The sequence below is a fragment of the Peromyscus leucopus genome, chromosome X, assembly GCF_004664715.2.
Source record: "Peromyscus leucopus breed LL Stock chromosome X, UCI_PerLeu_2.1, whole genome shotgun sequence".
Classification (NCBI taxonomy): Eukaryota; Metazoa; Chordata; class Mammalia; order Rodentia; family Cricetidae; genus Peromyscus; species Peromyscus leucopus.
In genome coordinates, this window is record NC_051083.1 from 100,100,689 (window position 1) to 100,122,672 (window position 21,984).

Below are 21,984 nucleotides of genomic sequence, written 5' to 3' on the forward strand. Positions count from 1 at the left end.
ACTTGTGGAGCTTAAAAACATGGGTACCCCCAAATCAAGTCAAACTTGGGTTGTCAGCCTTCACTGCAAGCGCTTTCACTCACTGAGCAACACTGCCAGCACTCAAGGTTTGAATGTTCATCCACAGTGGGGAACAAAGACACAAACTCTCAAATACTGACCAAAAAAGGTGTTCATATTGATAGAGAGACAACTGAAAGGAAGAAAGGGAGTTCCAGCTTAGATTTTTTTCATTTAATTTTATCCACAGTTTGCATCGGTAATATACATTTAGTGTTCCATTTTTTAAATGCATCAGAAAATCAATTATGATAAATCTGTGACTAATACAAACATTTCTGAATTCTTCAAAAAATTCAGTTAGAAAAGTCATTAAACTAGCATTCTATAAAGATAAGTATTAAACAAATGGTTATGCATTTTTACTCATTTCAATTCAAACGTATCCAACATCACTTCTTTCTTGTGCCATATGGTCATAAAATTTAACAGAAGTAGCTATGTAATGATATTTTGAGCCCAATAAAATATTCTTTGATTATTCAATTTTCCTCAAATCACAAAATCATTCAAATAATGATAATCATTATTAATTCAAAAACTGATGAAGTAAGTATATGATAAGCCATAGAAAACATTTAGAATAAATTTACACTAAAAAACTACTAACAGAAAAGTGTGAGGATCTTGGTATAATGTTGTCATTGTGGACTAATGCTAAAACCGCATTGGAAGTGATATTGGTAATGCCTTTTGGCACAGTAATAATTGAACTGCTGTGTTACAGACCTCAAGGGGACCCCTCTTAAAAAGAATGAGCACTGAAGTTCTGGTGTCTTTTCTCTATAAGGTAATAGTTAACTGACAAGTGAAATGTAGTAAAAGAATTGCCTGAAGTTTCACAACTATTTCAATAATAACAAAGCACAAAATACTTGGAAAATAACACAAGATTAATTAATAGAAATTCTAAAGCACAATAACCATGAGAGAGGTATGAATGATTGTTTTGGTTGTTAATTTTTTTTGAATTTGTAATGCTGTCAACTGTCTAAATTAAAAATTTATCAGCTAAGGTATTTACTAAATTACCTATATTATCCAAATTTTCACTAAGGAGATTCATTATGTCAATGGGGATATTTTTCAGATCCAACTATTTTATCATATCTAATTAGATCAAATATTTAAATAATAAATTATTAATAATTTAATTCTTAAAACTTACAATAATAAAAAGCTTTTATTCTTCCATAGCTCCAATTTGACTCATGGGGAATGAAAAGAACACATCTATATTCTGAAGCCAAAATTCAAAAATATGGCTTCCTGACAACTGACCAAAAGAAAATGTAGAATTATTCCTAAAACCAATCCTTACCATAGTATTTGGCACATGACATTTTACATTTTATAAATGTCCTTTGAAATATCCAGGCCAACGCTTTTTTTATTAAGTTGCATCCATATTAAGAGGTAACAAGTGCAAATAATCACACAATTAAGAAATGATACTTGCTTGACTACTACAAAAGTGAATATGAAGGCTCTTCTATAGTAAACTGAGTTATTTATCACAGTAATGTTTTGGGAAAAAAAATCCTGCACTACTACCATCATAAGTTTATCCATCTTCAAATCAAGCAAGGACTTTACAGAACATACTATTTCATGAAACAGACTGTTTAATTCAACATAAAGTTACTTGAGGATCACAAGGTGTACATGATCCAGAAATGGCCAAATTTTGAATCAAACCCTGCTTCTCAATGGCCGCTCTCTGAATATGGAAGGCAGCACTGATGTACTTATTGTTCTGATAAGTCAAGATATAAACCCAAACACTGACAGGTACATCAAAATGTCCTTGACAATTATTACTTCCCTGGCCCTCCAAAGTCTTACTGTTTTGTGTAACATTTTCAACACAGAAATAAAATACTCTTCAGCTAAAACAATTTAAAAGATGAGTATGCTTTTGCAAAATTAAATAGCATAAATTAAGCACATTAACATTTTTTGACAACATGAAAGAACCAATTTAATGAAAACTGCAATGTGTTAACTAAGAAACCACCAATGTGAGGCACATTTGAATCCTCACGTATTACTGACCGTACAAAACCTACCAAAATATTTAAAAATTCCATTGATTCTATTAATACATAAAAAGAAATAGCAAAAATGCTTAAGACTATTTGAGATTCATCAATTACACAGGCACTTCACATGTAAACAACCTACAATATAAATGAAAATATTTTGGCACCAACTGATAATACTAAAAGAATTGAATAATGCCAGGGTTTTTTTTTCTATTCATTTTTTTTCCCTAGGAAACAAAGACAAAATATTGAAGAGATTGTGTACAAACTAGAAGTATATGAAATAACTCAAATATAGAACTGCTATACTAAAATATGGTTACTTTTACCCAGATGTTTACTAGTATATGGTGATGTAAAAATATTCAACTTAATGTAATTGTTAAATTGAAAGCATGTTTTAATTTTGTATTAATCATCACTTTGAAAATTAGTCAAGGTTCTTGAATTACATAATAAAAGGAAAATTTTAATTTATCAAAACTCCTATTAAATTATTCCAATTTTCCTCCAAAAATTGTTTGGACAACTCAAATGTTTAAATCTGAGATCTTAATGTAATTTTGAAAAAAACAACCTAAGGCAAACTATTTTTACTGGACATTCTTCTCCGTGATTTTGAGATCTCTGAAATCATTTCAAATAAATGAAATTATACACGTATAGTTTTTTCATCATCACATCATGCCATAGAAAGCTGCGATGCCTTGGTAGTAGGCAATTCAAGGAGTGCTTGAACCGTAACACCGACTTTCACAAGACCTCGTTCTTCCAAAATATGGTGAGGCAAGCAGAGTCTCTCCTGGGTAAAGAGAAAAGGAGTTTTGAATGTCCATTCTTTAGCAGCCAGAGAGATTTTTAAGTCTGGGACAGATTTTAAAATTGTATTCATTTACTAAATTATTTATTTTATTTTTTGAGGTTATAATTACACCATTTCATTTCCCCCTTCTCTTTTCCATCCTCCAAACCTGCCCATATATCCCTTCTCTTCAACCCCATGCAAAGAATCAGATTACTAAAAATGATTTCTTTCTTTATTTTTTATGTAGATAGATGTTTTGTCAGCTGCACACCAGAAGAGGGCATTGGATATCATGGAAATACAGTTATAGACAGTTGTGAGATGCCATGAGGGTGCTGGAAATTGAACTCAGGGCCTCTAGAAAAGTAGCTGGTACTTGTAACTGCTGAGCCATCTCTCCAAGCCCAAGAAGCAGATTTTGAAAACATGCTTTCTCTTCAACTTAAAGTAAATAATAATTCAACATTTTCTTCTTAATTATAACATAAAATATGGCTTGGTTCACAATTTATTCTAAGAAAGGGATTATAGATATTAGCTTGGTCTCTGATGCCATCATTTTACCCTTATACATCTATCTCTACTCAGAAACAGTTTGTTGAGGAGTATGTCACCATTACTCAGTCTCTGCTATCTTACAGCTGCCTCTAATGTATCCGCTCACTAAAGTTGCTGTGTTCAAAATCATCAACACATTCTTAAATATCAAATGTTGCACATACATATTTGATTGCTCTGTTACATCAATCTTTAATCAGAGCTTTACTTGAAACCTTATCCCTGTTGTTTTCTATGATACCAATCTGTAGAGTTCTTCAACTTGCCTACAGCAATTGGGCTTCGAATTACAGTAGTCTTTTCCAATCTTCTTCTAATGTCCTACATATTTCCAAGAATTTTATATTCACCCTGCTCTTATTTTCACTACACCACTCCTTAGTATTCTATCTAATAATTTTAATTCTTGTTTCCACCCGAATTCCAAATCTTTATTCCCACTAAATGTACATCAAGCAAATGCGAGTGAGCCATGACCAAATATATGTCCTACAGATACATCAAAATCAACATGTCCATGACAGAACTGCTTCAACAAATGAGATTAATCTTTTGGATTTTTGTATCTCAGTCATTTTTCAAAATACACTGTTACAAAAACAGAAAGTTTAACAGCCTCCTCCTCCTTCTTTCTTTTATAACCAAATTAGTATTCACCAAATACTACTGAAGATATCTAAAGGAGCCTTGAAAATGACATTCACATCTCAATTTTCACTGCTACATTTCATGTTCTTCTAGTATTATACTCAAAAAAATCAAATAATCAATTATTATTATTATAAAAACAAGTTTCAAAGCAAAGACAATAGCTCCCTCCTTAGAAACTACAAAAAGAATAAATTAAGCCAATGCCAAACAACTAGGCACTCTGCATATATGTTACAGTTGTGTAGCTTGGTCCTCTTGTGGGACTCCTAACAGTGGGAACAAGGGCTGTTTCTGACCCTTTTACTGGCTTTTGGGACCCAATTGCCAATACTGCATTGCCTTGCCCAGCCTTAATACATGGGGAGGTGCTTAGTCTTACTGCAACTTGATATGCCATGTTTTGTTGATACTCATGAGAGATCTGCCCTTTCCTGAACAGTAATGAGGTAGATTGGGAAGGGGGTGGGAACAGAAAGGGGTGGAGGGGAGGGGCTGGGAGGAGAGAAGGGAGGGGAAACTGTGGCCAGCATGTAAAATAAATAAATGAAGTTATCTAAAAAAAAAAAGAAGAAGGAAATAGCCAAGAACTGAGAAAACGATAGGAAAAAAGTACAAAATGCAAGGTAATTAATTTTAAAAAATTCATACACCTCTAGGTAGGCAAAAGAGAACATACAAATTACCATTTTCAAGAGAAACATCACAAGGTATTTTAAAAGTACTAAATGAACAAGGTGGTATTATAAACAGTATTATGATAATAAGTTTCACAAACTAGATGTAAAGATAAAACATACTGAAACTCATGCAAAGACAATAGCTAGAACAGCCTATATTTGTTTTATAAATTGATTGTGTTTTAAAATCATTTGGAGAAAGAAGCCCCTGGTCTAGATGGGTTATTAATAAACTTGGTGAAATAGTTTACAGAAAAATAACATAAATTCAGTCCAATTGTTTGAGAAAAGAGGAAGGGATACAAATACAATGGACAGGTCAGTACTGTCTAACAGACTAAGTCATTAAAAGTAAACTAAAACCCAACCTCCTCATAAACATCAATGTGAAAAATATAAGCAAAAATTTCAAAAACAGAGTCCAATAACATAAAAAAAACAGTAACAACAAAATACGTCATGATCAGGAGGAATTTTCCCCTGGAGTTCAGGGTTGATTTAAAATCTAGAAAATTAATCAATGTGACTCAGATTATTAAGAAACTGAAGATGAAACAACTTAATCATACCAGCTGATAAAGAAAAATCAGTTGCTAAATTCATCACCCATTCCTGATAAAAAGTTACTAATAGATGGGAACTCCCTCAGTTGATACAGGTCATCTATGTAAAACACACAGATTAAGTCAGACGTCAAAGGTAGAAAATTAAAGTCTCCTTTAAAACTGTACAATAAAACAAGGATGTCCACTCTAGCCACTTTTCTTCAAGATTGTACTGGGAAATTAATTTAGGACATTTAAGCATGGAAGGAAATACCGGATAGACCACAGATCACTTTCCCTTGAAAAAATCCTATCTACCCTTGGGTATGTCTTACTTTCCAAGATTCTTCTTTAAAAAGCTCATACCCATACTCTGGTGTATGTTACTTTCTTCTGAGTACTTCCATTTTTGGATCCCTCATTCTTAAGCCTATACTAAGGTATCTTTATTAAACCCAAATTCTGATTCATAAAAATAAAAAAAAAAAAAACAGATCACACCAGGTGGTGGGTGGCACACAACTTTAATCCCAGCACTTGGGAAGCAGAGGCAGGTGGATTTCTGTGATATCAAGACCAGCATGGTCTGTATAGTGATATACAGGACTGCTAGGGCTAAACAGAGAAACTCTCTCTTCAAAACAAAACGAAAAACAAACAACGACAACAAAGAAAAAACAAAAACAAGATCACAATGGAAGAAGAGGTTATTTCTATTCATAGAAAACATCATTGGAGAAAGGGAGTGAAGAAATGACTTAGCAAGATTGTAAATACATAGATCAATGTATGTTAACAATGAAGGACCAGATATTAAATTAATATCCAAATTAATTGTGAATGAAATTCAAGAAGACTCCAGTAAAGAGATACATAGCTAAGAGAAGTTAAGAAAAACTACTGTTTTATTAGATATAATTCTACATATTTTGTTCTATTAATTTAACAAAATTTCTATAGTAATCTCATCAGACTTTCTTCTTTTTCTATATAAGTTGATAAATTACTCTAAAAGTATATGAAAATTGAAAGAACTCAGAATAACTAATATTACATGGTTTCAAAATCAACGAAGAGCAACAGTGATTTACCAAGGCAATTATGGAGCAAAAAGGGGTAATGAAACCAAACAAGAAAACAAAAATTTGATTCACAGACTAACACACAAATAGCCTGTGATATAGAAGAAAGGCAGATGAATACAGGGAAAACAGACTTTAATGCAAGAGACAGCACAACTATAAGAAAGTAACTTAGGAAAATGCATCAAGCCACTGGATGGGCAGCCATGGAAGACCTAGTGATATCATACTAGAAGATGAAGGAATTAATACTTTCCCTGAAATAAAGAAAGAAAAGACTTCCAATGGCACTACCAGTGTTCATCATATGAGGGACTCCAGTCAGAAAAGAAGAAATAAAAAATGCCCAAACTGCAAACATTACACTTAGGTTACAAAACTACATCCTACTTGCAGATATGACTTTATGCAGAGAACATCCTAAGTCATACAAACATATCTATTAGAAGTGAGTTTGGCAAGATCACAGAATAAAAGATCAGGGTTATCTCTATATGGTAGCAATAAAAATCTGGAAAAATTTTAAATTAAGAAATTAACTGTATATGCCAAAGTCTTAATTTAACCAAAGAGGCAAAGTCCTCATATGCTGAAAACTATAATACACTGTTTACATTGATTTTAAAGGGTATCAATTGATGAAAAGACATCTTATGTTCCTGGATCAAACGAACGAAACTGTAGAGAAAACAATAATCTGCAAATTAATCTATAAACCCAGCATAATCTAAAGCAAAATTTAAGCTGGCCATTTTGTAGAACTTGGCAAGCTAACACAGAAATTGATATACTGATATGGAAATGCAAGGGAATCACTACAGCCAAAACAAACTTAAAATTGAACAAATCTCCAGCATACACACTATCTTCAAAATGTGCCACCAAGCAATAGTCAACAGGGTGTTACTGCCATAAAGAAATCAATGTGTAAAACGGGGAGCATAGCAGTGAAGCTTTCCATTTACAAACAAGAGATTTTGTACAAGAGTCTCAAGAACATTCAGTGGAGAAAGATAAGCCTTAACAACAACTGGTACTGGGGAAAGCGGATGCTGGTATGCAGGAGAATAGATTTGTAACCTTATCACACACCCATATATGAACCTGAAATTCAAAATGAAGTATACACCTGAAACTCAAAAAATTTTCCAAGAATATATAGGTATAAGTAAATAATTACAACCTTTTATTAGGCAATGCTTTTTTAGATATAACATGAAAATTACAGAGAGGGGGAAAGATACTCAAATTTGTGTTCACAAAACATTACTCATCCCTCACTATGAAGATAATTTGCTGATTCTACTTTCCATGTAACAGATTAATAATTAAATGATAATGCTGTCAGATAATTACCTGGGAAACACCCAACTTTTTGCAAGCATCAAGAAAATTTTCTACATTTCTTCGACATTTTGCCATGCTCAGCTTGGGCTGGAAGGTAAGAGCAGAAAGACATACATTTCAAGCACTTTTATACAGAATGTAGTTGATATTGAAAATTGTATTTGCTTAAGTGCATTAGTTAAAGACAGTTTTTAAAACTTGTATTTTCCTTGGGAGAAACAGTTATCTTTTGATACTACTTACCACTGCTGGTGATGGTACATGAATACTAGCAACAGAGCGTGGCCTTATGTGATTGGCCAAATGGCAAAGAACAACCCCATCCATCAGTGCAGCTCCTATGTCATCAGGCAGAATTACTTTTAATCTGGATTCAAGATTCTATAAAGACATGAGGATAGATTGCAGATGTCTTACCTAAATGTATGGTATGCATTCATATTACTAAGTGTTTAATCAAAAATTTGAAAAAGCATTAAAAAGAAAATCACTATACAGATTGGCCAAATGAAACCTATTCCTGTAAAGGAGCTGTGCAAGGTCAATGTGACTTACATTGCGAAGCTGCCTTATCTGTTCGCGTTCTTCCCGTAAATGTTCCATCTTTCTTCTCATTGTAAATCCTGGGTCCGCAGCCCCATATTCTTGCCGAGATGCACGACTAAAGGCTGGAGAGAAACAGAAATTCCCTAACTTTTTACAAAGAACATCCATTCATAGAGAAAGGGGCATGATAAATAGAATCAGAGAAATACAGATGTTATTACTAATGCATTCCAAATATTTTTAATTATATGTAAATGATCGTTAGATACATAGTTGAAAAGCAACAGGCAATAAAAGGGCAATGATTTCTACCACTTACATAAGTTCTTATTTAACCATACGTTATGAGAAATGTATGACCCAGGTTAAAAGTTATCACTGAACATATGATAGCCTTCTAGCTTTAAAGAAAAAAGGAAATTATTATGGAAGGTCAAGGTGGTTATTCAGGAATAAGACTATAATTCAATACCTTGCCAAGTAAAATGGATCCATTTTCTCTGGGGCATGCCAAATGCAAAAATATCCCTGTTTTAAACCATAATATAATGTAGGAGTGCTATCATTTGCAACAGTTTTGTCTGCTGGCAGAGGGCTCATTCTAACAATAGTCACAGCAGAGGAGAAATAAGACTGCAGGACACCTAAGGCAAAAATTCCAGGAGCTTGAAGGGAATGGGAAAGAAAGAAATGATGATGGGAATTATAAAGACAAATAAGATCAAGAGAAAATTGCTTTTAGAAGAGGGGAAAGAATTTCTGAGTACATAAAATTATGGATTCCAACCCATTTAAGCTGGGAAACTCTATATTAAACAAAGACAACCAATATTATTTAAAGAATAAACTATATATTTACCTGATCTAGGCTTCAAGCCAAAGGGACCATGTGAAAAGCCATCAGTCCTGTCATATTCCTAAAAAAAAGCAAGACCTTTGTTGTTGCAAAGCCATCAAGGCACATATTCATACCCTCTCCAGTTTTGAGAAGTATTCATTTCCAGTGTTTACTTGAATATTGAAAAGTCAACCTAGATTTCAAATCAAGTTGATATGTTTCACATTTTAAAAGTCAATAAATATTCCTCATTTACCTGGGTATACGATTTTAAATCTTTATTTCATTTTTAAAAAGTAAATTGTGTGTGCACACGTATCTCTCTCTCTCTCTCTCTCTCTCTCTCTCTTCTCTCTCTGTGTGTGTGTGTGTGTGTGTGTGTGTGTGTGTGTGTGTGTGAATGTGAGTGTGTGTATAACACACATGTGGAAGTCAGAAGACAACTTGGGGGAATAACTTCTCTCCTTCAATCATGTGAGTCCTTGTGAATAAACTGTGTTGGTCAGGCTTGGTGGCAAAAGCCTTTACCCAATGAAGTATAACCTTGCCAGGCCAGAATACTTTCTTACAGTTTATGAAAAGACTTTTCAAGGAGACTCATTCAAGGTGATCGATTTTTTTTTTTTAATGAAGAATCAAGTTAAGGTCTCTAAAATAATGAAACACAATCAACTAAAAGATTTACCAACATGGACTCTGTATGCACCACTGACTTGATACTTAGCAGTGGAAAATTTGAGGCCAATCTACAATTACAGGGGTTTTAGAATAACAGATGAGAGTAAATGATTATCTGAACACACAATATTTTAAAGTGCTTCTGCAAGCCATGGTGAGCTATGGAAAGATACATATAACATTAAGTAAATCCCCGATCGGAGTGAAAAGCCTAAAGTATATTTGTGTAAACGTTTCATTTTAATGTGATTAAGTCCATGCGATTCAAATGAGATTGTTGGAAAAATTAAATGAAGTAGCTGAAAGTGCTTGATAAATTTTATAATTCATAAAAAGAAATAAATACAATGCAATCATGGCAGCACCATATGATTCTGGGTGACAACTCTGGGAAGCAGGAAGAGCCAAACCTTTAGTTACTTGCTTCTCTACCATTTACCAATTAGGCTCTTTAGGAAAGGTACCAGTCTTTTCAGCTACAAAAAGACAAAGGCACGTAAAATGGGACTCTATTTATGTTCAATGAAGCAGAGTAACTCTGTGAATGTGGTACACTAGCAGATTTTACCACTGACTTTTCACATGAAACTGAAGCAGTCAGAATCCTGTAAGGTGTCTGAATGTTCCCTAGATGCACTGGGCACCTCCCAGTGAATGTTAGTGGAGCTATGTTAACACATGTTCACCTTCCTACTCATATACAGCCTTATGTGTTGTCTCTGTTAGTTTCTTTAAATTGTTATAAATTCTGAACCAAAGTTCCACTTATCCAAATACAAGCAAAAATTATAAAAGCAATATAACTTACCTGAAAAATTGACATTAATACACTTCCTGGTAGACACAGGCCATAAATCACAAAGCAACTATGCAAACCAAGTGGAAGTCATGTCTATCCTTACAGTTGTTCTAACTTACTAAGAAAGGATTTACAAAAGCATGCAACTATGACTAATTTTGGGATATCCTAATTTAAATTGTTCTCTAACACCATCTATATCATTTTATTTTCTATATTATTTATAAACATTTTTATTAAACTCATGCTCATGGACATAGGAAAGTTTTATAATACAAATCACCCAAAGCAATACAGAAAGAATCTTAGATTTCTACAAATACACTTACATATAATGAGATAAAACTATATAATCAAATTTATACAATAAATTGAGATCAGTCAAGCATTTTAAGATGTAAATTCACCAAGTGAATGATCATTTTCCTACTAATGAAAACGGACTTTAGAATACTAAAAGTAATCAAACCTAAATGAGATACTATTTCAAATGTTTAAAATTCTTGTGGTAAAGGAACAGATTAAGTTACACAAACTAGTTATTCAAGCCACCATAGTACTTGAACAAAATTTTAGAAATTATGACTTTCATATGCCCGCTCTCCCATTATGCTTTATGTCTAAGACATCAGGAAAAGTGTGACCTCCTGTCGATAGGAACAACCCACTGCAGGATTGTTTCTCGTGGAAAAAGGACATTTCTCTTGCATTGCTTTCAGACCTAATTGGTTACAAGGAAAACCAAAGGCCATTGCACAATGCTTAAAGACTTTTTAATATTCCAAAGCTATTGTTAAAATCCACCACTTATTTTCAAATATAGAGGAATAAGAAAGCATATACCTCATAAAATGATGTATGTTCTGTGGTGTGGAAATATGTTCCACAGAAAACCACAAGTTTGTGAAATTTACTAGAGATATTCATACAAAGGAATGGTATTCATAATTATTTTTACAGACAAGACTTGTGCAAAGTAATCAAACACAGATTTCAAAAAGGAGTGAATAAATTACTTTGTAAAAAAGATGAAGTTTGAGAAAGGAACAGGGAAGAACTCTTTACAAAACATAGAAAAGAGACAAAGCATTAAAACAACTTGTACCTCGGATGATACTGGAGACTGTGGTGACATATGAGCATTATCACTCTCTTGCTAAAATATAAAAATAAAAACATGAAAGATGAAATTAAAATACACAATGATGATTTTAACATACAAAAGGACAATGGAAAATTGTTTTAATCAACTGTCAAAGGAGAAACTGGCAATGTACAACCTAGCACCTTGCCACATAAATGTTGGTGGTGAACCCCAGTACAGGCATCCTCTGGAATTTGTTAGACATACACAATCCCTGGCCCCAACTAACAATGACTCAGATTCTATGTAAGATCTCCTAGTGATTTATAAGAATTTTAAAGACTTAAAAGTACAATCTAGACACAAGAGGTAAGATGTATTACCCCCAAGACACATCAATGAAAAGTAGCAAAAGATCATCATGATAAACAAGAATCTAACTGGAAGATTATGTGTATGAGTGCAAGTAGAGAAATATTTACAAATTTAATTGAATAAAAACAAATAAATGGTTCACGGTTTATGAATGAATATTCTAATGATAACCAAATTAAAAAATTCTGATATTTAACCTAGAAAATGCATACCACATAAAACATGTATTCATCTGACAAATGATTATTGGCCACCGACAATGTCAGCTACCATTCTAGACACTAAGAATAAGGAAATTTGGTGAAATATCATCCTTAAAGAATGTCCCAGTCTAGAGGGAAGACAGATTCACGTGCACAGTTAATATAGCATTCCCCGTATATGTATGGTACAGTAGGGATCACAGAGAAACTGTAGAGGAAAGGAAGGGGTGATGAAAAACTTTTTCTTGAGAAAGTAAAAAGTCAATAAAAGCCAGGTAAAGTGAAAAGATAAGGACAAAGACACAGAAGCATAAAAAAAAATGATGACTATAAAGCAACTCTGAATTGCAAAGGGTAAAAAAAAAGTGAAAAGAGGGCAAGTTGTGAGTTTATGATAGGTTACCAGGGCCTTGATCCAAAAGGACTGAGAATTTACCTTTTAAGGCATGGGGTGAAACTTAAGGTTTCTAAGCAAAGGAACAGCCTTATTGTACTTGTATTCTGAAAGCAGTGTGAGAATGGGCTACAGAGAGAAGAGGGGTGAGGAAGACATTTCAGTTGCTAAGGTGCTTGTAGTGTAAGCATAGGGACCTGAATTGGGATAGCCAGTATCCACATACGATGACAAACTTGATGGCATGTCTCTGAGATCCTAACAATGAGAAGGCACAGAGAGGTAAATCCTTTGAGCTCAAATATCAACAAGTCTAGCTAAATCTGGGAGCTTCAGATTCAGTAAGAGACCCTGTCTCAAAAAAATGAGGTTGAAAAGGACTGAGGAAGTCACTGGAAGTTGACAAAGGGTACACCAGCATGCATGCATGTGTGGCACACACACTAGACAGGTAGATAGATAGGTAGATAAATAGATAAGTAGATAGATAGATCGATAAATGATAAAAAGATAGATAAAATAGTCAGACAGAGATAATATAAAAACAGAAAAGCAAGGAAGATACTGTAGCAATCCAAGCAAGAAAGACTAAAGACCTATGCCAAGGAAGCAAAGATGGAAAAGAAGGTGGTGTAGACAAAATATTTCAGTGCTGCAAAAGAAACAAGTGGATTAGTAGGTTTTCATAATTGATGGACATTGAAATAGGTGGGAGGAAATGGACTATGAGGAGGCAGCAAGAACAGCCAAGGTGAACCTCTAGCATGAAGTTCAAAGAATGTTTTCTGTTAAAGGCTAGTTAACATTTCAGATTTCACAGACCACGTGGTCTCAGTGGTATCTGCATAACTTTGTCATTAGAATGCAAAAGCATCTGCAGGCAAATGCCTGCAACTCTTCTATATTTAAAGGTTACTTACAAACATAGCAAGTGGGCCAGGTTCCATTCTGGGCCACTTTGCCAACCTCTGCTTTGTCTAGAAGGGAGATGGTGATTTTATAAAGGAGTTACCAGCTTTGCCTAGACAGTAAACTCAAATGGAAAACTCAAACGGAAAACGTGTCATAGCATATACACATGCACACACATGCTTACACACACACACACACCAATTAAATATGAATGTCTGTAGGTAAAATCCAGTTATCATGAGTCTTCAATATGAAACCTAGTTTAAAAAGGCATTGAAAAATTAAACATGTTTGAAGTGTGGAAAAAAGGTGAACATGTTGAATCCTAGGTGATCAAAAGACTCCAAGCAGCTAAGGACACATTACTAGAAAAGCCTAAGGCTCAATGGTAAAGGATGGACTAGAGACATAAACTAGGAGCTAACATCAGCTATACTGATATTAGTCACCAAAAGTCTGAGCACTGACCAGGCCATTAGAGTTCATACAGTGGGCTATGACATAAGGAGGAATAACATGTAAGGGTCGAACAGATATTGTAAAGTGCAACGGAAAGCCAGCAGCAGGTACACAGGAATTGACTGCAGTCATGAACAGCTAATATTAGCAAACACACACACCTACACAAAAACTGCTTTCACGATTTACCACAGAAACTAACAATGAAATGATTGGAAGCTTTGGAAACATCTGTCTTTTTGCAGGGAGTGCGGGGGAAAGGATCCCATGAATACTACTTGATAAGACATGGAAAGAAAACTGCATTTGGGGTAGGCAAAGGTAATTCATATAGATACTTATTTTGCCCAGTGTAATTTTATTTCCAAGAAATACATTTGTTTTCAGATGCCCTGCCAAATACTAGACATCAAATAAACGACCAATTTCCCCAACCACATAGAGATAAAATTTGGGGATAGCAGTGATGAAATGTTGTTTCAGGAGGGGTGCTTAACCTGGATCAACAGAAACATTTACAATAATGTAAACTGTATAAATACAATTTTAAATTTAAAACCCTCAACAGGATCTGTGCAGAGTGTTCCTTAAAAATCTTAGATGGATACAATCTCTCAACAGTGAAAGTGTTTTCCCCCGAAGTCTGACAACTTGACTTCAAGTTCAGTATCTGTAATCCAAGGTGAAAGGAGAGAACAGACTCCTAAAATCTGTCCCCTGACCTCCACATGCATGTCTTGAAACGCATACACTCACACCTGGGCACACACATCAGGCCAACACATGCACACAGTGTTAATACATTTTTGAAAAATATAAACTCTCGACTGACTGCCATGCTGTTTGGGAAAGTGCAAATAGAGAATGATAACAAATATAAACTGATGGGTTACAGATCCAAGACAAATAATAAACTGCTACAACTACTAGAAATTGTGTTTTAGAAAACAAAGGATTAAATTAGTAACTATATGACAATGCTCAGTTTTCATTATCATAGGAAACTCGTGCTCTGTTAGAAAGAAAATGACAGCAGGGCTGCTTTAATTCTTACTAACGCACCTAAATATAAAAGTAAAGAATTCAAATCCATATCACCCTTTGTCTCACCTCCTCATTTTCGTTGCCGCTTGAATTCTTCCTTGTTGACTTGTACTGCAAAACATTTTAAATGCATACGTTATTTTTCCTTAAACGTGAATTTTCCTTCAAAATGACACGAGGCTTATTATTACATTGGTACTTTTATTAAATTATCTGATATTAAACTTAAGTAAGCAGTTAGTTTAAACAGTCCTCCTAATCACAAACAAAATACTGTGAGTAACATGATCCCAAACCCTCTAAAGATGTCAAATAGGATCTCCTTCCTAAGCCAAACCCATTTCCCATTCTTTCAGGTTTGCAATCTGAGGGTTGTCTAAGAACAGCGGTTCTCAATTTGTGGGTTGAAACACATTTGAGGTCAAGCGACCCATTTACAAGGGGCTGCATATACAGATATCCAGCATATCAGATATTTACACTGCAATTCCTAGAAGTAGTGACATTACAGTTATGAAGTAGCCATGAAAATAATTTTAAAGTTGGTGGTCACCACAACATGAACTGTATTAAAGGGTCGCAGCACTAGGAAAGTTGAGAACCACTGTCTTAGAGTCCTCCTTTTTGTTAGTTCACTGCATTCAACAAGTCATCAAGTCCACTTTTTTGGCAATCTCAATTACACTTACTTCCTCTGAATTCTTACAACCACCACCTGTCCAAGTTTCCTACCACTGTTCACATGGTTGGTAATTTCACTACACTAAGACAGTAGCAATTGTTTTAAAAACAACTGGAGATGTGTTTCAGTGGTAGAATGCTTTCCTACCACCTATGAAACTCTGGGTTCAATCCTCAGCACCACAACAAAGCAATCTACTGATTTCAACCTTTAAAAAACTACATTAAATGCATATGCCAACTACACAATAATAGTAATAGTGCTAAGAGCTAACATTTAGAACTATCGCTTACAATCCAGTAGTAATGACTGAAATGCATTATATGTATGGAGAAGTTTACTCTTTATAATAGTATAAGTACTTTCACACCAATTTTATAGTGAAATACAGAGATAACATGTTCAACATAAAGAATTTGAATATGTGACAGAGTAATTCTTAGAATCAAGAGAATATAGTGTGACAATCACTAAAATTCTTATTTTCAGATTCCTTGCAAAAAATGCATTGAAATTTTCTGCATATCAGTGGCAGAACTAATGAGGAGTTCATAGTAGTTCTATTTCAAAAACTACTAATTCTCAGATCATGTCCCAAACTTTTTTTGCCTGATATTCAGGGATCTATTTAATTGTTCCATTTATGTGACTCTGTCTTCCATATCCCTTGGAAATAACTTAGCTAACATCTCAGTCATAAACCGAGCTGTATTAGGAATTACAGATACAAGACATATGTTCCTCTACTGTATTTTTTTTAGCTGTGACTAATGTACCATTAGTTCCATTTTATATCTTTCTTTTTGTGTGGATGCTCAACAGCCTTAAGCATACAAAGCAAGTGCTATTATGAACAAGCTACACTACATCCTGATTTTATATTTTCCTGACATCATAGGAATAATTTGATACTCAATTTTTTATGCAATGTCCTAACACTGACATCTTCTGACAGTTGAGAAGAACTACACATGTCCTTAAAACATTTCTCAGTGACTGAAGATTACGTTTATACCCACTTTATCATGTATGAAAGAAATGAACATTTACTGAATGATGGCTATATAATGGTCATTTCATATGCTATCCAATTTTACCTTTTAGCAACTTTGTAATATAATTGATACAGTTGAAGAAGCATATAAGCCTTAACAACTAGAATATTGAATGAACAAATGATGCTTTTAAACCAAGGAACAGTTGACATGATAAAGACTCACTAACACCTCTATTACATTCATTTGAATTATGGAAAAATATTTTTAAAACAATGAAACTATATTAATGTTAGTGTGTGTCTGTTTATATCAAGCTATTCACAGCACAAAGTAGCAGCATTGGGAAGGCTCTGAACTCTATTCTCAAATATATGATTAGCACACTACTCCACATTCTAGGCCTTAATATCCCTGTCTGTAAAACAGAAAATATAACTGCATTTATGTTACTCAAAGTTCCTGGGTCTAGTCATATCTGTAAAGGTTTATGACAGTGTCTGACACTTCATAATTCCAATACAAGTGCTTTGATGAATATAATCAATATGGTTATGTTATATTGGGATAAAGGAAATCAAAGAAATATCAACTACCTTTTTGTTGCTTACAATTACTACATTGTAAGTCAGTTATCAAGGTTCACCTATAAACATACTTGTATTCAGTGCTTTGGCTTAAGTTTACATGGAACTAAGGGAAACTAAAGATAAATGGCAGGATATAAACCTACTTGCCGAGCTGCAAAGGGTTCTGAAGAAAGAGTTCTCACTGGAATGCCTTGCCCTTTTCCTTCCTATGGGTTTTTTCATATTGTCCAATTAACCCAAAATCCAGTGGTTAAAAATAATCAGTAATTATTTGTTTAAAGTTTAAGGTGATTACATATTTGTTAAGGGATACACCATTTTTATTTCGGTCATGTGCTACTTTCAAACACACATTGCTTTCCAATATATGGAAAAAGAAAAATATAGATTGAGAAACCAACTTCTGCTGAAACCCATAATAAAAAAAATTAATTCTATTTATTAGTGCCATGAACTTGAAATAATGTGTAACATAGCTGAGTACTACATGTTTAGAGAAAATGATTGTTATTTAATGAGAAGAGGTTTGGGGGAGGTGTGGGACAACACAGTTTACTCTTCAGGGTGTAGGGACCAAGTTTGTACTGTTCATCTGCATCAATTCCAAGAGTAAATGCTGATTAATATTAAAAATTATTCTAAATTTTGGTGACACTACCTTGCAAATATAACAGACTTGAAATACAAATAAATAATAATGTGATAGAAATTTGGGATATTTCACATGCTCTAGTATTTTAATTTCACTTTACTAAAAGACCATCTACTGAATCATGTGATGCACACCTCAGAGGCAGGCAGATCTCTGTGAGTTGTTGGCAAGCCTGGTCTACATAGAGAGTTCCAGGACATCCAGACCTACATAGAGAAACCCTGTCTCAAAAAAAGAAAAAAAACCCAAAAAACAAAAAGGAAAAAAATTCTACTAATATAACAAGAAAATGAACCAGTCTTCAACTAATTATTTACATAGATGTGTGGTTAAACACTAACTGAAAATAGTTCTGAACTATTTATTGAAACAAATCCAATGAAAATCTTTTTCTGAGAGTTAAGATCTCCTGACTAAACTGGGAGTACAGGGGTAGGGTGGGGTGGGGAGTACAGGGGATGAGAACATGGGGGAACTAGATGGTCAACTTGGGGAAGCCACAGAGAGGGAGAGCAAAGTAAGAGATATCTTGATAGAGGGAGCTATTATGGGGTCAGGGAGAAACCTGGTGCTAGGGGAAATTCTTAAGGATCCACAGGAACGACCTCAGATTAGACTACTAGCGATAGTGGTGAGGGTACCTGCACTGGCCTACCCCTGTAATCAGATTGGTGAATACCCTAACTGTCATCATAGAGCCTTCTTCCAGTAACTGATGGAAGCAGATGCAGAGATCAACAACCAAGCACCAGGTCGAGCTCCTGGAGTCCAGTTGAAGAGAGGGAGGAGGGAGTATATGAGCAAAGGGGGGTCAAGATCATGATGGGAAAAACCACAGAGATAGATGACTTGAGGTAGTGGGAGCTCATGGACTCTGAACTGACAGCTGGGAAACCTTCATTGGACCAAACTAGGCCCTTTGCATGTGATAGACAGTTGTGTGGCTTGGTCTGTTTGCAGGGCCACTGACAGTAGCACCAGGATTTATCCCTGGTGCATGAACTGGCTTTTTGGAGCCCATTCCCTATGGTGGAATACCTTGCTCACTCTTGATCAAGGGGAGAGGGGCTTGTTCCTGCCTCAACTTGATAGGCCAGACTTTGTTGATTCCCCATAGGAGGCCTTACCCTCTCAGAGGAGTGGATGAGGGGGGGGTAGGAGGGAAGTGGAGGGGGAGCGAGAGAGGGGAGGAAGGAGAAACCGTGGGTGGTATGTAAAATGAAAAAAAAACTTTTAAATAAAAATAAAGAAAATCTTTTTCTGAACCAGGCCTGTTGTTCACTTCTTTAATCTCAGCGTATAAGAGACAGAATAGGTAGTGGTATAGGGGGAGATAGTGATTTGAGGCTAACCTGGGCTACAAAAACAAAAGACCCACAGAATTAATTGCCACAATTTGCAATGTAACACACAAACATTCATCTTTCTTTTAAGTATCTGAAAAATCATGGTGTAGACTGATGTACTCTTAATTAATTTGAATTACTGAAATTACATAACATATCATTATCCTACACAGGAGGGCAATCAACATGAACACAGTTGTGACACTTAACTGGAGAGTCATATCTTATTAATTTAAAACAAAGACGGTTAAATAAATAAATAAAATGTAATAAATATAAAACGAAATTTAAAATTTAATAAGGTACCTTGAAATATTCTTTTCTGATCTGCTTGCTCCGTCTCCTTTCTTCATTTTGCCAGATTATAGGCTGAGATTCTGGCCACTGCTGTTCAACTATTTGATCCTTCTGGTTTTCTAATGGCTTTAATAAGAAAAGTGGTTTAGTTTACTAAACAAATGACAACAAAATAGTACATGTGTTATTAATTTTATTTTATTTCTCTTACCTGCCATGCAAGGGGTGATAATGGTGAATTCCCTTCATCTGCTGAGACACTAAAAAATTAAAGACGCTTTAATATTTCTTAAGGTATTTTGAAATCCTTTCACATACTTTAAAAATGACAAATTTGTCTTTTCATTGTTCGAAGGCAGCAATGTAAGCAGTGTAAAGACTAGCCATACCTACATGTTTCATTTGATTGTGTTGCTCTGTTATTTTGTGTTGTTTTCTGCTGAGACTGGGTTGTGCTGTGTAGTTCTGGACGGCCTGGTACTCACTACCATAAACAGCCCCCACGGACTACAATGGCAGGTATTAACCACCCACCACATGGCTTACTAATATTATATAAATTGAAGCTGATGAAACCAACCAATAGTGAGTGCCTGCTCCACAAGAAATACCAAAATGGGTTTATTTTATATTAACCATATGCATAAGCCAACCCTATTTTGTAGGAATATAATATGTACAGATGTACAGTGAATAAACAGAATATTATAGAAAACAAGTTACTCTTTTTAAAAAATCAAGTAATAGTATCAGTGAGATGAGTGAGCATGTAAAGGCACTAGCTTGCCAACAAGCCTGACAACCTGAGTTAGATCCCTGGGATTCACAAAGTGGAAGAGGAGACCCAAAACCTTGAATCCTTGAAAGTTGTCCTCTGACATCCACACCTGCGCCATGGCACACACACATAATAAACAGACAAATAAATACATACATAAATTCCTTTGTCTAAATGCCAAAGAGTTCAGAAGACAAACATGTTATATTTCCTACTGAATTACTGATTCTGAGCTTCAGTCGTGACATAACGGGCTCCAAGAACCTGAGTTCAACACTGACATGTGCCTCTTCTAGCTCCAAGGATCCAACATCCTCTTCTGGCATCCGTGGGCACCCAAACACAGACACACATACAAACCCAAACACACTCAAAAATTTTAAAAATCTAAACGAGAGAGCTGGGAGGAAGGGGGTAAAACTGAGCATGGTGGCTCATACTGGTTGTCTCAGCACTCACAAGGCTGAGCTATCACCATGAGATGGAGATTGATTGGAATACACTGATAAGTAAAGGTCACCCTGGGCCACAGAGTAAGAAGAGGAAGAATGAGTAGAGAGAAAATAATAAAAATTTATGAGAGTACAAGAGACATCTCTATTCCTAGTAAGTAATAAAATACATAACAATATGAAAATACAGTAACACAATTCCAGAATTTGAAGATTTTTTTTTCCAGTGGAAGATAGAGCACAAAATTTTTAGTACAGCAACTTATGGTACAAATGACATTTAAATGTATGGACGATGTACATTACAATTATGTAACAAGTAATATATAAACAAACAACTGAATGACTACTTGTAAAATATAGAAAGAAAGAAAAAACAGCAGAAGGGAATGGGTAAGAAAAAGGAGGAAGGCTAGAAAGGAAGACAAATATCCTAGGTTCCCTACCTCTTAACAAAAATAAAAATCTACCAATTAAATAAGTTTATTTTAAATGTAAATAAAGAATTTTAGAAATGGATAATGAAATATGAATGTCAAGCTTGGCCCATGTTGCTACATGGAGAGCATTTCCACACCACAGACCAGGGAGAGGGAATCAAGGCAGAGTCCGGACAGTTCCTACATTTAGAAGTCAAAGAGAATTTAGGAGTCAAAGAAAAAAAGGCATATATAGTCCGCAGGATAGAATAATAATGAAGCAGGTAAACACATAGAATAGCAACCTGGAACTCTATCTGGTTTGGTTGTACACACACACACACACACACACACACACACACACACACACACACACACACGGTGGGGAGAGGGAGAGGGAGAGGGAGAGAGATGAGAGAGAGAGAGAGAGAGAGAGAGAGAGAGAGAGAGAGAGAGAGAGAGAGAGAGAGAGAGAGAGAGCATGCACGACTCTTCTAATAAAGTACTTGCCAGTCCAACTCTTTCACTTTCCCATACCATACTATGCACACACATACCTCTCTGGACAAGCCACCTGACAATCTATAATCCCACCCTCATTGGACTACCCATAGAACCCTCTCTGAACACTGGAATATCATTCTACTCTCCTACCGACTATCAAAACTTGG

The 21,984-nt window shown here is 34.9% G+C and overlaps 1 protein-coding gene and 1 non-coding gene across 4 annotated transcripts in view; both read right to left on the reverse strand.

Moving 5' to 3' along the window:
* Positions 1–212: 212 nt before the first annotated feature.
* Positions 213–21,984, reverse strand: part of Lrch2 (leucine rich repeats and calponin homology domain containing 2) — a 91,145-nt gene continuing 69,373 nt past the window's right edge. For 2 of the 3 annotated variants that reach the window (XM_028858490.2, XM_028858492.2), the window contains 8 exons: positions 19,876–19,924; positions 19,674–19,790; positions 15,169–15,213; positions 9,176–9,233; positions 8,326–8,438; positions 8,014–8,151; positions 7,780–7,857; positions 213–2,907 (listed from right to left, as the gene is read on the reverse strand). In XM_028858490.2, the coding sequence (XP_028714323.1) occupies positions 2,788–2,907; positions 7,780–7,857; positions 8,014–8,151; positions 8,326–8,438; positions 9,176–9,233; positions 15,169–15,213; positions 19,674–19,790; positions 19,876–19,924 (718 nt within the window). In that variant the 3' untranslated portion in view covers positions 213–2,787. Of the gene's footprint in view, positions 2,908–7,779; positions 7,858–8,013; positions 8,152–8,325; positions 8,439–9,175; positions 9,234–11,736; positions 11,788–15,168; positions 15,214–19,673; positions 19,791–19,875; positions 19,925–21,984 lie in introns of all 3 variants that reach the window. The other variant, XM_028858491.2, reaches the window with a different exon arrangement.
* LOC114684063 lies at positions 11,267–11,395 on the reverse strand. Its single transcript, XR_003733232.1, has one exon. It is a non-coding gene; the product is annotated as a small nucleolar RNA SNORA35 (small nucleolar RNA).